Source organism: Hevea brasiliensis, chromosome 14 (genome assembly GCF_030052815.1).
Source record: "Hevea brasiliensis isolate MT/VB/25A 57/8 chromosome 14, ASM3005281v1, whole genome shotgun sequence".
NCBI classification, from domain to species: Eukaryota; Viridiplantae; Streptophyta; class Magnoliopsida; order Malpighiales; family Euphorbiaceae; genus Hevea; species Hevea brasiliensis.
This window is the reverse complement of record NC_079506.1, coordinates 3815385-3832284: the sequence shown is the minus strand read 5'-3', so window position 1 is coordinate 3832284 and position 16900 is coordinate 3815385. Positions and strand designations below refer to the sequence as shown.

Sequence of the window (16900 nt, the reverse complement as noted above, 5' to 3'; positions counted from 1 at the left end):
GCACAATTAGTATGTATAATATAGGTTGATTTTGATAATACATTATGATAGTTTTTATATGAATTTCATCATAATTAATGACAATAATTTATCTATTGTAATTATTATAATTGTATTAAATAAATTCTAGTTTAATACGAATTCTTTTGAAAAACAAGAAATCTCTCATCGTCATGTCATAGTGAGAATTGTGTTAGAAAAATTTATCCAAATTTAATCTATCATTAGACTAAAATACAAATACAGACATGTAATATCAGGAAGAAAGAGAGAAAATGGAGACAAAATTAGATACTCACCAGAAAGAAGGCCTTCATGTGATTCCTGCTAATCTTAAACTCCGCATTTTCATCTTGATGTACTTTCAAGAGAATATCCATCAAATCTTTATCCTCACTCTCCTGATCACCACCATCTCTCTTAGCTTTCTCTTCATGCTCCTTCAAAATCTTTTCCAGCAATTCATCGTTCTCTTGGTATATCCTTTAGCTGTCTTCTGAACACCCAAAAACCTAATTTCTTCAAAGGCCCCAGCGTACTAATTAACCAACGCCAACTTCCCACCAAGATTCACCGACCCTTCCACCAGCTCCCTACACTTCTGAGCCTCACCATCTTCCTCTGAACACCTTGTGCTCATAACCAGTCTGCATATAGTATTATTCGTTAGCTTCATTAGCTCATTACCCAAATCAACATTCTCATTTTTACAAGCATTTTCCACCGGTGTACTCAAGAAACGCCTGAGTTCTTCGCTCCGAGCACCACGATATCTTTTGACCTGTCGTGCTCCGAGCAATTCTGTCATGCAAAGTTTCTTCATGAATTTCCAGTAGTCTCCATATGGAGCATTAAAAAGTCAAAGTTCCCAAATAGTAAGCTATCCCCGAAAGGAGTTTTCGGTTTTGTTGAGAAGTTGATGTCATGTGTTTTGAAGATGCTGATGAGACAACAAGAACAGGACGAGAACCAAGGCGAAGGTAGAGGAAAGGGCCATGTTTAGATGAGATATTATGGAAGCATTTGGATGCCACCGGACTCAGAAGATGGAGGTGACCCATGAGTGGAAGAGAAGGTGGGCTTGGAGGAAGGTGGAGGGTTGGATTGATGGGGTTTCTTTAAGAGGTAATGAAGAAGGCGGCTTGAGAAGAGGATTAAGTAAGATTGGGTATCTCCAATGGCATCTGCCATTGTAGGAAGGCTTGGTGTATCATCTTCTCTTGGGCATATATTTATGGGGAAACAGTATTCACAAATCATCATAAGGATAATAAAATTTCAAAAATTCTATAACCACTGCTTCAATTTCTTTGAAGGCTTTCCCCAAAAAAATTCTTGCAAGACTTTCTAGTCTGAAAAAAAAAACACTTCTTTGTTTAGCCTGATAATAAGTACACATTTCAACTTAAATTAAGTCTATCTTTGTATCAAATATTTATTATAAATTTGTACATAATTAATCATTATCCATCTTATAATAAATATTTAATCTAATAATTACTGAATTTATTTTTACATAAGAATGAATATATATCTGCACTCTAGTTATAAAAAAAAGCTAAAATATATAAATAAATTCATACATAATTTACATATCAATTTTAGAATTATAATATAATAAATTCGAACTTTAATCTAGAGTCGAATGAAAAATAAAACACATGTATAGATTAATGATATAGTAAATTTCAATTGGAAAATCTAAAATTTTTTAGGGGATATAGGTGAAATGCTTTCGACCACTAAATCAAATCAGGTTAATTAAAATTTTCAAATTGATTTTTTATATATTCATGTTTTTATAAAAATTGGTCAAACCTTGACTTAGCATATAATTAAAAATGACTTAATTAATTATGATATTGATAATTGACAGTGGTTTAACTTTAATTTAATTTTAATATCGAAAATATAAATATGTAATATTTAAAATTCTTTGCAAGTAGCTATATAAACTCTAATTTTCTAATTTTATTAGTTATATTATGCATAAATTATTTATTATTTTATTTTTATAACATAATTTATTATGTATTTTTTTATATTTTTTATAATCATAATAATATAATAATATTTTATTGATGTTAAAATTTTTAATTAATTATAATTTTTTTTTGAGTGCTAATGAATAAATAAGTTATTATTCTTTATTATACTTATATATATATATATTAATTTGTCTGAGCAATTATTATTTTATTTTAATAATATAATTTTATTATATTTTTAATTAATTATAATTTTATTTTAAATTTAATAAATAAATATGTTAATTAATTATTTTTTAACATTCTTTAAATTATTTAACATATATCAATAAAAAAATAAATAAAATAGAAAAGAAATACATAAACCATATCTTCATGTTTTTATAACAAGTTGGTAAACATTGACTACCATATAATAATAAAGAATTAAAAATTACAGAACATAAGTTGACAATTAATTAATTAATTATGATATTGATAGCGATTTAGCTTTAATCTAATTATCTTAATATTTAAAATATAAATATGTAAAGAATTCTTTTTTTTCTTACGTCAAGTAGATGGAAAATGGCAACAACATGAGTATTTTTTTTTTTTTTACCATACTAAATTTACTGGTTCAATTTGCCCAAAGGCAAATCATCTATGCCAAAATTAAGAAATCAATATATATACTAAAATCACATAAATAAAGGATTTTTTTTTTTAATTTTATTCTTTCATTTAAAGATAAAAACAAAAGATAATATAGGTAACTTGAATAGAGAGCTAGCTATTTTAAATTGAATTTAAATATTTTTTTTTATTTATAAAAAAATTATTTAAGGATATTTTAGATTTTTATAAATTATTTATTAAATTGTCTGTGACCCTAATAAATTAGATCGTAGAAATAAATGTTCCCGAAAATAAATAATCTTCTGTGATATGCCCACAAGATTTTAATTTTGATTAATAAGGAAAAATACAAATTCCTTCGGCTTCCCTTATTATTTTTTCATTTCACCCGTGATTTAGATTTTCAGCTCTGTTGAACTTCTAGATATTTTGATAAAACGACATGTCGTCTCCTTATTTTTGTTTTTGAGGATGAATGGTCATTAGCATCTCACTTGAATAGGGATAGCAACATGTCAAATTTTTATAGATATCTAATTAAATCAAGTTCTAATAGGACGGGTTTGGGTATTATATAATTAGGTTTAAAATGAGTTCGAGTTTGAAATATAATACTTATAAAAGGTTCGAGTCGGGTTTAAATCTTACATATTGGGTTTTTATTACTCAAACTGATTTATATAAGTACTCGATTAAATATAAAATATATATGTACTTTATAATAATATTTCTAAATTTTTATCTATTTTATTCTATATAAAATGAAATTTAAATATTTTATAAAATTATTAAAATTTTAAAATATAAATTATTAATCAAAATTAATTTTTATGTAAAATATTAATTAAAATATATAAAATTAAATAGATTTAAATTTTTTTTTTATAATAATAATAGAGTTTGGGATAGGTTCAGGTAGTTGAGAATAAATCTTAATCGGATTTAAGACGGTTTTTAGTTTTGAAAATATTAATAGGTTAAATGGGTGATTTTTGCAGGTACCCTATTCGTTGGCATCAGTATCGACATGTTGATTAAACGACACCGTTTAACATAAGAGAAGTGTCGTATCAATGAATCAATGAAAATATATAATTGTTGATATATGAATAGGTAGCATGAAATAAGTGTGCTTAGATAAGCGTGTGGTGCCTGGAAATATGTATGGATATTTAATTAAGAGTGTTGATACATTTATGGTTAGTGTTATATATAAATCTATTTAAATTATGAGCTTTGTTAATAATAATAAAAAGTCTGAAATTATAAATTCACACCCACAAGTAAAATCTTAATTAACTATTATTTTTAATATTTTTTAAATTTAATTTTAAATTTAACATAAATTAAAATTTTCTATAAATTTTTTTAATTAAAATGTAAAAAAAAAATAAAAGAATAAGTAACTCATGTGTATAATTGAAATTTTCCTTTAATGCTTTTGTAAAATTTAATAGTAATAACAATTTATAAAAAAAAAATTAATTGGGAAAGTGAGCTGAAATAGTAAAATACTACTAATTTTATCCCATGTTTAGTATTTTAACTTATATAAATGGGAAATGTATGATTTTTTTTACTCTATCTTTTTTCTTAAACAATTTATATATTTGATATTAATTTCTTATATTTTTATTTTAATATTTTAAATTTTATAAAAATAAATTACTAGTGATATTGTTCGCTCTGGGCAGAAGCCCTCACGGTTTTAAAACGCGTCACTAGGGGTTACGAACCATCAACTTATAAACCCAGCATCTTTCCCGTGTTTTGTCGATGTGGGATTTGCCTAAGGTGTTACAATCCACCCCTCTTATGGGACTCAGCGTCCTCGCTGAGGTTTGCCCCAGCATCGTTCAAGGTTGCACGCGGAGTGGCTCTGATACCACAAATATAACGGCCCGGCCCACTAGTGATATTGTCCGCTCTGGGCAGAAACCCTCACGTTTTTAAAACGCGTCACTAGGGGTTACGAACCATCAACTTATAAACCTAGCATCTCTCTCGTGTTTTGTCGATGTGGGATTTGCCTAAGGTGTTACAATCCACCCTCTTATGGGACTCAGCGTCCTCGCTGAGGTTTGCCCCAGCATCGTTCAAGGTTGCACGCGGAGTGGCTCTGATACCACAAATATAACGGCCCGGCCCACTAGTGATATTGTCCGCTCTGGGCAGAAGCCCTCACGGTTTTAAAACGCGTCACTAGGGGTTACGAACCATCAACTTATAAACCCAGCATCTCTCCCGTGTTTTGTCGATGTGGGATTTGCCTAGGGTGTTATAAATTTTCAGTAGTCTCCATATGGAGCATTAAAAAAGTCAAAGTTCCCAAATAGTAAGCTATCCCCGAAAGGAGTTTTCGGTTTTGTTGAGAAGTTGATGTCATGTGTTTTGAAGATGCTGATGAGACAACAAATACAGGACGAGAACCAAGGCGAAGGTAGAGGAAAGGGCCATGTTTAGATGAGATATTATGGAAGCATTTGGATGCCACCGGACTCAGAAGATGGAGGTGACCAATGAGTGGAAGAGCTGGTGGGCTTGGAGGAAGGTGGAGGGTTGGATTTATGGGTTTCTTTGAGAGGTAATGAAGAAGGCGGCTTGAGAACGCCCAGAGAAAGAAGAGGATTAAGTAAGATTGGGTATCTCCAATGGCATCTGCCATTGTAGGAAGGCTTGGTGTATCATTTTCTCTTTGGCATATATTTATGGGGAAACAGTTTTCATAAATCATCATAAGGATAATAAAATTTCAAAAATTCTATAACCACTGCTTCAATTTCTTTGAAGGCTTTCCCCAAAAAAATTCTTGCAAGACTTTCTAGTCTTAAAAAGAAAAAAAAAATTACACTTGTTTGTTTAGCCTGATAATAAGTACACATTTCAACTTAAATTAAGTCTATCTTTGTATCAAATATTTATTATAAATTTGTACATAATTAATCATTATTCATCTTATAATAAATATTTAATCTAATAATTATTGAATTTATTTTTACATAAGAACGAATATATATCTGCACTCTATTTATAAAAAAAACTAAAATACATAAATCAATTCATACATAATTTACATATCATTTTTAGAATTATAATATCATAAATTCAAACTTTAATCTAGAGTCGAATGAAAAATGAAACACATGTATAGATTAATGATATAGTAAATTTCAATTGGAAAATCTCAATTTTTTTTGGGTATATAAGTAAAATGCTTTCAGCCACTAAATCAAATCAAGTTATTGGTCAAACCTTGACTTAGCGTATAATTAAAAATGATAGAACATAAGTTGACAATTAATTAATTATGATGTTGATAATTGATAGTGATTTAACTTTAATTAAATTTTAATATCAAAAATATAAATATGTGGCATTTAAGATTCTTTGCAAGTGGCTATATAAACTCTAATTTTCTAATTTTATTAGTTAAATTATGCACAAATTATTTATTACTTTATTTTTATAACGTAATTTATTATGTATTTTTTTATATTTTTTATAATCATAATAATATAATAATATTTTATTGATTTTTTAATTTTATTCTTTCATTTAAAGATAAAAACAAGAGATAATATAGGTAACTTGAATAGAGAGCTAGCCATTTTAAATTGAATTTAAATATTTTTTTATTTATAAAAAAATTATTTAAGGATATTTTTTAGATTTTTATAAATTATTTATTAAATTGTTTGTGACCCCAATAAATTAGATCATAGAAATAAATGTTCCCGAAAATAAATAATCTTCTGTGATATCCCCACAAGATTTTAATTTTGATTAATAAGGAAAAATACAAATTCCTTCGGCTTCCCTTATTATTTTTTCATTTCACCCGTGATTTAGATCTTCAGCTCCACAACTTCTCGATATTTGATAAAACGACATGTCGTCTCCTTTCTGTTTTTGAGGATGTATGGTCATTAGCACCTCACTTGAATAGGGATGGCAACAGGTCAAATTTTTGTAACTATCCAATTAAATCGAATTCTAATAGGATGGGTTTAGATATTATATAATTGGGTTTAAGATGAATTCGAGTTTGAAATATAATACCTGTGAAGGGTTCGAGTCGAGTTTAGATCTTATATGTTGGGTTTTCGTTACCCGAACTGATTTATATAAGTACTCGATTAAATATAAAAAATATATATACTTTATAATAATATTTCTAAATTTTTATCTATTTTATTTTATATAAAATGAAATTTAAATATTTTATGAAATTATTAAAATTTTAAAATATAAATCGTTAATCAAAATTAATTTTTATGTAAAATATTAATTAAAATATATAAAATTAAATGGGTTTAAATTTTTTTTTATAATAGTAATCGGGTTTGGAATTTGAAATGAATTCAGATAATTGAGAATAAATTTTAATCGGATTTGAGACGGGTTTCAGTTTTGATAATATTAATAGGTTAAATGGGTGATTTTGGCAAATACCTATCCGCTGACATCAGTGCGCTTGAATATCGACATGTTGATTAAACGACACCGTTTAACATAAGAGAAGTGTCGTATCAATGAATCAATGAAAATATATAATTGTTGAGATATGAATAGGTAGCATGAAATAAGTGTGCTTAGATAAGCGTGTGGTGCCTAGAAATATGTATGGATATTTAATTAAGAGTGTTGATACATTTATGGTTAGTGTTATATATAAATCTATTTAAATTATGAGCTTTGTTAATAATAATAATAAGTCTGAAATTATAAATTCACACCCTCAAGTAAAACCTTAATTAACTATTATTTTTAATATTTTTTAAATTTAATTTTAAATTTATCATAAATTAAAATTATTAAAATGTAAAAAAAATAAAAGAATAAGTAACTCATGTGTATAATTGAAATTTCCCTTTAATGCTTTTGTAAAATTTAATAGTAATAACAATTTATAAAAAAAAAAATTAATTGGGAAAGTGAGCTGAAATAGTAAAATACTACTAATTTTATCCCATGTTTAGTATTTTAACTTATATAAATGGGAAATGTATGATTTTTTTACTCTATCTTTTTCCTTAATTAATTTTTATATTTGATATTAATTTCTTATATTTTTATTTTAATATTTTAAATTTTATAAAAATAAATTACATTGATAATATCCTATAATAGATATTTTAATAAATTAAAAATATTGATTGTCTAATAAATATTTAATAAATTATAAGATATTGATTTTAGATTATTTTTAATTTTATGATTAATAAACATTGAAATATTTTGTTTTATCAATAACAATGAAATTTTAATTTACATACTAATAATGATTATTAGAAAATTAAAAGAATTTTTCATTTCAATTAAGTTAAGTTATTCATAAGCTAAAAATTAATGAATTCATTCTATTTTATTTTTTAAATTTACAATTATTTTTAAATATAAGCAAATTTCAATTTGGCCACTCTAAAGTTAAAGGCCTAACTCAGCCACTGTCTATAATATTATTGTTTTTGAGAATCTTTCTGTATCCTTCCTCTACTTGTGATTCCTTACTTATTTCATATGTTATTCCTTCATTGTTGACTGAGTGACATCGAATCTTAAACGCTTCCAACACTTATTTTTCTTTTAATTATTTTTCTAAGAATTTCATGTTTAATTAAAATAAATTAATCACAAATACACATATAACAAGAAATTAATTAACGTAAAAACATGCTCACAAGTGCCGAGGTTTATTAATTAATGCTGCAATTAATTATCTAAGCAGCAAATGGGTGGTAGTGAATCACTGGAAAACACAAAAGTGGATGAGCCAAGCAAAGACTAAAGCCTGATTTAGCTTCCATATTAACCTTTCCTCCATCTCCAACAGCCTTCCAATCAAAGCACTGAATCATAGATGCAATAGTAATGTTAATTAAGCTGAAAGCTAAGTGTGAACCAGGGCACATTCTTCTTCCCCCACCAAATGGAAGAAAACTGAAGTTTTGCCTCTTAATTTCCTTTTGATTTTCATGTTCTTGCAAGAACCTTTCTGGACAGAACTCATTGGGATTATTCCATAACTTTGGATCCCTCATTATTGAATACACATTGATCCATACTACAGTTTCTTTGGGTATATCATATCCTTCAATTTTACAGTCTTCTCGGCATTCTCTGGGGATTGCAGGTACTAGTGGATGTAGTCTCATTGTTTCCTTCACAACTGCTTGCAAATAATGGAGATTTGGGATATCAGACTCTTCCACTAGTCTATTTGTTCCAACAACTGACTCTATCTCTTCTCTTAGTTTCGAGAATACTTTTGGATGATTGATGAGCTCTGCCATAATCCATTGCATGGTATTTGCAGACGTATCTGTCCCTGCAAAGAAGAGATCCTGATACAAGCGAACACTTAGTTATGATTGATTGAGAAATTTCCGGGGCAGATCCATGCAAAGAACGAAGAATATTTCCTTGTTCCATTTTCATTCCATAGTGGAATTTTCTATCATCATTTATCAATAAAGGAAGAAAGAGAGAAAATGGAGGAGAAGAAATTATGTACTTACCAGAAAGAAGGCCTTCATGTGATTCCTGCTTATCTTGAACTCTGCATTTTCATCTTGATATACTTTCAATAGAATATCCATCAAATCTTTATCCTCGCCTTCATGATCATCACCATCTCTCTTAGCTTTCTCTTCATGCTCCTTCAAAATCTTCTCTAGCAACTCATCGAAATCTCTTAGTATATCCTTTAGCTGTTTTCTAAATACCCAAAAACCTAATTTCTTCAAAGGCCCCAGCATACTAGCCACACCCAACTTTCCAGCAAGATCCACCGACTCTTCCACCAGTTCCCTACACTTCCGAGCCTCATCATCTTCTCCTGAACACCTTGTGCTCATAACCATTCTGCATATAGTATTATTCGTTAGCCTCATTAGCTCATTACCTAAGTCAACGTTCTCATTCTTACAAGCTCTCTCCACCAGTTTACTCAAGAAACGCCTGAGTTCTTCCCTCCTAGCGGCACAGTCTCTTTCGACCTGTCGTGCTCCTAGCAGTTCTGTCATGCACAGTTTCTTCATGAATTTCCAGTAGTCTCCATATGGAGCATTAAAAAAGCCAAAGTTCCCAAATAGTAATTTATCACCTAAAGGAGTTTTCGGTTTTGCTGAGAAGTTGATGTCATGTGTTTTGAAGATCTCAGCAGCAAACGTTGCTGATGAGACAACAAGAACAGGACGAGAACCAAGGCGAAGGCAGAGGAAAGGGCCATGTTTAGATGAGATATTATGTAAGCATTTGAATGCCATTGGACGCAGAAGGTGAAGGTGACCAATAAGTGGAAGAGCTGGTGGGCTTGGAGGAAGGTGGAGGCTTGGCTTGATGGGTTTCTTTAAGAGGTAATGAAGAAGAAGGCTTAAGAACGCCCAGAGAAAGAAGAGGATCAAGTAATATTGGGTATCGCCAATGGTATCCGCCATTGCAGGAAGGTTTGGTGTATCATTCTCTCTTAGGCTTACATTTATAGGGAAGCAGTATGCATTCATCATAAGCATAATAAAATTTCAAAAATTCTATAACCACTGCTTCAATTTCTTTCGAGGCATTCCCCAAGAAAAGTTCTTGCAAGACATTCAAATCTGAAAAAAAAAAATTACATAATCGAATATAAGATTGGTGCAAGTTTACATAATCGAAATAATGAATGTTTTAATCATGAATGAATCTTATAATAAATATTTTAATCTAACAATTTTTTAATTTATTTCTTCATAAGAACGAATCTAATAGCTGCACTTTATTTATAAAAAATTAAAATACATAAACCAATAAATTTAATTCATACATAATTTATAAATCATCTTTAAAATTGTAACGTCATTAATTAAAAATTTAATCTAAAATCGAATAAAAAATAAAACACTTGTATAGCATAATGAAATAATAAATTTAAGCTGGAAAAACTCAAATTAATTTCCCATATGTTAATGTTTTTATAAAAACATAGTAAACGTTGATTAGCATATTATAATACAGAATTAAAACGTAATTAAGTTGACAATTAATTAACCATTCTATTATATTGATAGTGGTTAGTTTTAATATGTAAAATGTAAATATGTAAAGGATCTTTCTTTATTTTTTATACGTAATCGAAGATTCCCTGCAAGTGGCTATATAAGCTCAAATTTAATAATCAGATCAGTAGAGTAGATTCCCTGCAGATCCGATCATATTCTTATATGTATTTTGTCTTATTTGCTTAGAATGAACTGGTTTTATCACATAGGGGTATAACTAATTAATTAATTAATTACTATCTTCTATTTTTCATGAGGAGATTATGGGTTTCTTAATCCTTTCCCCTTCATGAGAAAATCTTGAAGAAATTAATTCTGACATGTAATAATCTCAAGAAATTTCCTCGGATTCAATTGTCATATTCAGAATATTCTATTTTACTTCAAAATATTTCACAATTATTTAAAAATTTTAAATACATTAAATTTAATTTAATGTAAATAAATATGATTTTAAAATCACATAAAATAAGATTTACTCTTCATGTGGAAAAATTTACTCCAAGATATACTAACTCTGTCTATACAGATATTAGAATTACAATAAAAAAAATTCTTCATTTTAGAAATATTTATCACATTAATAAAATAGCATCATCATGTTAAAGAAATCATGATATTAATAAAAAAAAAGTCAACGTATAAGAGGTGTTCTAGACGCTAATAAAAAAAAAAATAAAAAATACTTCTTTTTTTAAATACTTCTTTTTTTTAAAAAAAAGTTTGCCTCAAGAGTTTGGCATACTAATGAAAATCACTATTGGTATATCAAAATGCTGTTTAAGAAAAATTAAAAATTAAAAAAACTTTCTTAAATATATTAGTCTAAGAATATAAAAATTAATTTAATATATTTTAGTAATAAAAATTTTAAAACAATTAAACAGTTTTTTAGATTTTTTTAATATTATTTTTCAAAAATATTTTTGTGACATGCTAATCTCAGACGAAATTCCAAGTCCTTAAGATTATATGGTAGAAGACAGAGATGACAAACACTCACTTGGGTTCACACTTCATAGCACAATCAGTGTTGGCCTTAAGTTCTACTGCTAATTGATTTATAAGCCCAAGTTTCTTGTTCTTGCTCTGTTATGGACTGATCCATCAAAATCACATAACAGTGATTTTTTTATTTTTTTTATTTTTTTAGTTTTACATTTGATGGGGAAAATTTTGGGTTAATTTCTCTTGCAAAATTACTATCATTTAATTTATTATTTTTAGCTAAATAATATTAAAATTATAAAATTTCAATTTCAATTTCAATCAAAATCAAATATATTTAAAAAAAAATTCTTAATACAATCATTAAATTAACTTCAATTCTTATAAGGAAAGTCACTCAATTTTGAAGTTTTTTTCAATAAGATCATTAGGTGCGCAAGCACATTGTGACTAGAAGAAAGAAAGCATTCATTATTCATATGTTATAGGCCAAGATTCTACTACATAGAAGGAAAAGGAAATAACAAATAAAAGGAGGGAAAAAAAACAAATCTAAGGCTAAAACCAGTGGTTTCAGTACATATATAATTTTAACTTTGATCCTCTTATTACTAGCATCATTACTACTCTCCATAGAAATTAACTCAGGCAGCTCTGTGCACCTACTTCTTAGTAATTTGACCTGCATTTAAAAAATTGACAAAAAAAAAACTGATTAAATGGCAGAAAAATAAAGAAAATAAGATTAATAAGTTTTAATTTAATGGTAGTGAAATTGTTTCTGCGTCTGTCTATGAGATCTTGAGTTTGAATATATTTAAGAATCAAGAAAGAGTAAAACTAAGAGAAAATGCCCTTTTCAAGAGGAGAAAGGATACATGGTTCAAAGTTGGCAGTGCACTTGTCAGGCAGCTGCAAGGCCATGTTCCTATCAACACCAGAAATTGGAGGGCCATTTACAAGCACACAAAGGCAAGGTTGGCCAAGAGATTTTACAGCATTGCAACAAGCGTCACTTGGTGGAATTGGGCTATAGGGAGCAACTGCTGCCCTGCAAGGTATCATTTGAACAAGTGCTGAGAAGAAAGTATTTGGACAAGCATGCCCTTTCCCTTGCTCCACTAAACCTGTCACTACCAGCACAAAAACCAGAAGTGGCAGGATCTTATTGTTAGCACCAGAAACCTTCATCTTTCTACTTTTTTTTTTTCCTACTATTATTTGAAAAGAATGGACTTAGAGAGCTTGAATTTATACTTGCATATATACAGCAAATGGGGCTCTTGAGTCATGCTTCTGTGCATAACATTCCTAACCCAAGACTACACTAATCATGCCATTTTTGTGTCAGCTCTGCTTTTGATCTTATCCATATAAAGTTCTGAAGTACTTTTGGTGTGGTGAAGAAATAGTTACTAAACGCATTCCATGACTCCTTGTATTTTTTTTTTTTTTTTTTGCCAAGTTCTACCACCATTCCTCGAGCTCTTTGCAAAGTCGGGGCAAGGCTGCATACATTAACTATCCTCAGAGCTCAGAGCTCAAAGTTCACAAGCATGAGATGTTTCGTGCAATGGGTCACTCCTATTTTACTACCATTTCTCTTACATGGTAATGAAGAAAATGGAAAATTCTTGACGACATGCAGCATATTACATCAAAATAATGAATGAATGTTTAGGGTAATTTACTGATCATTTATTAATTAAGCATAAAACACTCAAGAGTACGTGGAGCTCGTTCATTAATTTGGCGTAATAATCTGGTGCATTCTAATCTGTCCCAGAAAATCAGTAACAATGATATTCAAAGATTAAATCCAGTTACCAATTTTAGGGGAAAAGTTAAGATTGATTGACTATTTTGATTAAAAAAAGTGCATAATTGAATTGACTATTAGTTTTGTCTTTATCAATGTGAAAAATGTATGAGAGGAAACTTTGCTAAAATACAATATTCAGATTAAGAGATGAAAAAAACACATTACATTACCAAATCTGACAAGTTTGAAGAATACATGAGCATACACTTGTCACATATTCAGAAAGAACTTGCAAGAACAGGCTGAACATCACGAAATACCACTCTTCCTAATGGCTTATTGTTATATGCTCCAGTCCCACGGTAGACCTCTCTCTTTATTGCAGAAACATAGAGGTTACTGATAATTATATTACAATATATCACATCAGGCTTCTATTTTATTCCCATTTAGATTGATTGCTGACAGCTCGTTTTGCATAAACTCTCCTGCATACATGGGTGGATATTGGTTGGCTTGTGGGCGTTTGGCAAAGTGGCCTAAAGGCTTCAACATGGCATCTGACGCAATGTTTGAGAAGAGCTGCAAATGAACAAAATGAAGAAATTTAACATTTTTTTCCCTGGAATTGAGACAATATTTGATACAGAACTGGATACTTATATTATCCCTTACTGTTGAGGAAACTCTCCAGAGGCTTCTATTTTGCTCTGCAGCCTTTTTCACTGCATCAAGTGTTTTGTCTGTGACAACAACTTCATGCATTCCAGCCATGCATTCTCCAGCAGTCAGCCACTCTATCTGCAAAACAAAGCCACAGTAAAACAAAGCTAAAATTGAAAACTAGACATGAGTTCACTCAGACCTGAAAGCTAAAGCATGTAGCTAAGAACCTCAATAATAACAAAGTTAAACCCCAGAAATTGGTTAAAAAAACTTGAAAAATTTACCTGCTTTCCTGTCTGAATGAAGAGACATCCGGGTGGAACCTTGACTTCCACTTTCTGTCCATTCCTCAGCCAAATGTTTAGACCAGGGAATCTACTTCTCCCATGAATGGTTAAAAAGTTAGTATCATAATGATATCCAGCAAACACAGTTCCTTCCTGATTATAATGGCTGAGGTTACTCCCTGTTGGGCCAAGAAGCTGCGGTCCCTGGAGTTGAAAGGGAACAAGCCATTAATTGCCATGTAGTACATTTATATACATACATGATGTTATACCCTATTAATTACAGAAAAAGACCAAATGATTTCAGCAATTCACCTGCTTCAGAAGAGAAGTAAAAGCATCCTTGGGCAAGCCAAACCCAATTGCTGCCATTTCAGCTACAGCCTGCAGATTTATGAAACGTGAGAATCAGATAGCAGAAAATTCTTTTTGGCATCAAGTCTATACTCTCATATATGGAATAAACCAACATCACAAATTTTTTAATTTTATTCTTCAACTTCTTCCATTGTATTTCACTACAAGTCTCTGATTGAAATTCAAAAGAACTGCAATCATTGATCCAGTCTATTAGACAGGCGAGTCCCATGTGTTTATCATTGATTCATAAATAAATTATCTTGATAACTTGCCTCAACTGCATTCACCATTTTGGATCCCCATGAGTCCATGACTTCTTTCCACTCAAGGAATCCTTCAGGTATGGGAGGCTCCAAGTTAAATTCCTGAAAACCAAAAAGATAAAGATTGAGATTGGCCCAAAAACACCAACTGAAGTAAAAATGAATAGGTAGAAAGATTTCAGATACCCTGAAACGAGTGTTTGCTGGTGGAGAACCTACTCTCCACATATACCTCTCCTTGAGATCAGGTCCATGGGGCAGGGATGGTTGAACATCCATAGGCATGGCTTTTACCTTCTCTTTTATCTTCTCATCAACCACACATTTTGCAACTTCTAATCCATCTGGGCTTGATCCAATCTGTTACATATATATTTCCATTTGCTTCAGAAATTCTTTCATTTAATTTTCTCTTAAACTAATCAAATTGTAATAATTCTGTTCCTCTTCTTCTTAATTCAAGAATTTTCATGTCATTTGAAAATATTGCCTCTTTATATTGATGCCTCTTAATGATCTCTATTTATATATTTCCTACTATAAGTTAATTTCTCCGAGTATCTACTAGAAAATTTTACTTATTATCAAAAAAAATATATTTCTTTTTCTTTTTTTTTTTCACAAACTAAATTAAAAAATTTATTAATAATTTAATAATGAAATAATTATATTATAATAAAAAAAATTTTAAATTTCGATAATTTATGTAAATAATAAATAAATAATATTTATTTTAATATATATATATAATTTTTTAGAAAAATATTTACCTGGTAATATGATTGAGGTCTCTCGTGGAGTTTTTTGTAGTCTTGAGGCCTCTCGAAGTACTTCTCCATGATGTCTATGAACCGGTCATTATCTTCCGCGGAGCATCTCGGATCTTTCACTATCAAAGCTCCGGTTTCTCGGAGGATCCGACTCACCTCCTTGCATGATTCACCTAGCCATGGCCCGAATTCTTGGAGCTGACCGGATAATTTCTCCCGGTCGTTGCTCAGTTTTCCGGAGATCTCTAAATATCGGGATAGATCAATCACCGGTAGCTCCATTTCGGACGTTTGGTTTCTCAGAGTCTCGGTTTAAGAGCAGAGGGAAATGATACGTTATGACGTGGCGGGAGAGACGCGGATTGATGGAGGTTTTATATTGGTGCTACGGCGCACTTTTGCATGGACTCGCTACTGTTCTGATACGCAGCGAGTACCCTTGTGATCTATTTATATGAAAATGGAGCATCACAATGTATTGGGTGACAAATTACCATGAACAGAATAGTATAAGCACTGAAGAAAGCATTATTGTTGCCCTGCCACCTGCACGGTAGAAATTAAAGGACACCATGTGATGATTTTGACTGGAAGTTGAAATTGTCAGAACCAATGTGGGATTTAAGCCACATGATAGTTTTGTATGGGTTTTGTTTATTATTATTTTTCCTATATGGGGTCTGAATTAGTGCAATTGATGCATGAACAAAGCAACATAGCAGGGCAACCCCTCCAATTTAAATTAAATCTCTTGTTGTTCCAAGAATTTAATTACGTGTTGATCCTTTTTAATATTATACTGATGCATTAATTTGAATTCATATAATAAGATGTAATAAAATTTTTATGTTGATTGGTTGCTATTTTTCGTAATTTTTCTCTTTTATCCAGATTTAGAATTTACTAAGCTTAAACTACTTAGACGAAGTTGAGAGAAACGAGATTGAGGCGGTTTAGTCATGTGAAGTATAGACATACGGAGGCTTCAATTAGATAAGTAAAACACATTAAATTAGAGGATAGAAAGAAAATAAGAGATGGGCCTAAAGAATAGTACAATATGAGCTAGAAGCATTACACATTTCTGAGGATTTAATCCAAAATCGTTTAAAATGGAGAAAAAGAATGTATATAGGTGACTTTAAATTTTTGAGATAAAAATTTAGTTGAACTAAGTTGTATAATACATTAATTTATTT

At 29.9% G+C, this 16900-nt stretch overlaps 3 protein-coding genes and 1 pseudogene across 4 annotated transcripts; all 4 read right to left on the bottom strand.

The window, feature by feature from the left end:
- Positions 1-287: 287 nt before the first annotated feature.
- On the bottom strand, positions 288-1191 carry LOC131172499 (cytochrome P450 705A5-like; annotated as a pseudogene).
- Positions 1192-8326: 7135 nt separating this feature from the next.
- On the bottom strand, positions 8327-10074 carry LOC110639524 (cytochrome P450 705A22-like). The gene is made up of 2 exons (XM_021790518.2): positions 9125-10074; positions 8327-8950 (listed from the first exon to the last, which is right to left on the bottom strand). The coding sequence occupies exons 1-2, from the start codon at positions 10043-10045 to the stop codon at positions 8327-8329; spliced, it is 1545 nt and encodes a 514-aa protein (XP_021646210.2). The 5' UTR covers positions 10046-10074.
- Positions 10075-12044: 1970 nt separating this feature from the next.
- Positions 12045-12829, bottom strand: LOC110639538 (protein LIM1). The gene is made up of 2 exons (XM_021790537.2): positions 12472-12829; positions 12045-12275 (listed from the first exon to the last, which is right to left on the bottom strand). Exons 1-2 carry the CDS (start codon positions 12782-12784, stop codon positions 12256-12258), a joined length of 333 nt encoding a protein of 110 aa, XP_021646229.2. The 5' UTR covers positions 12785-12829; the 3' UTR covers positions 12045-12255.
- A 703-nt stretch (positions 12830-13532) lies between these two features.
- Positions 13533-16341, bottom strand: LOC110639522 (uncharacterized). Of its 2 annotated transcripts, XM_058134899.1 has the most exons (7): positions 15702-16341; positions 15118-15291; positions 14941-15033; positions 14624-14692; positions 14306-14512; positions 14031-14156; positions 13533-13937 (listed from the first exon to the last, which is right to left on the bottom strand). In XM_058134899.1, the coding sequence occupies exons 1-7, from the start codon at positions 15981-15983 to the stop codon at positions 13782-13784; spliced, it is 1107 nt and encodes a 368-aa protein (XP_057990882.1). In that variant the 5' UTR covers positions 15984-16341; the 3' UTR covers positions 13533-13781. The 2 variants fall into 2 exon arrangements, with proteins under 2 accessions (XP_057990882.1, XP_057990881.1); XM_058134898.1 differs by having other exon boundaries at positions 13533-14156; positions 15702-16174.
- Positions 16342-16900: the final 559 nt, after the last annotated feature.

Coding starts and splice junctions, on each gene's coding strand:
- LOC110639524 (XM_021790518.2), bottom strand. CDS start 10,045: ATGGCGGATACCATTGGCGATACCCAATATTACTTGATCCTCTTCTTT. Junction 8,951..9,124: donor ACATGAAGGCCTTCTTTCTG/GTAAGTACATAA, acceptor CGCTTGTATCAG/GATCTCTTCTTTGCAGGGAC.
- LOC110639538 (XM_021790537.2), bottom strand. CDS start 12,784: ATGAAGGTTTCTGGTGCTAACAATAAGATCCTGCCACTTCTGGTTTTT. Junction 12,276..12,471: donor CACTGCCAACTTTGAACCAT/GTATCCTTTCTC, acceptor TTTTAAATGCAG/GTCAAATTACTAAGAAGTAG.
- LOC110639522 (XM_058134898.1), bottom strand. CDS start 15,983: ATGGAGCTACCGGTGATTGATCTATCCCGATATTTAGAGATCTCCGGA. Junction 14,513..14,623: donor TTACTTCTCTTCTGAAGCAG/GTGAATTGCTGA, acceptor TTTCAACTCCAG/GGACCGCAGCTTCTTGGCCC. Junction 14,157..14,305: donor TCATTCAGACAGGAAAGCAG/GTAAATTTTTCA, acceptor TTTGTTTTGCAG/ATAGAGTGGCTGACTGCTGG.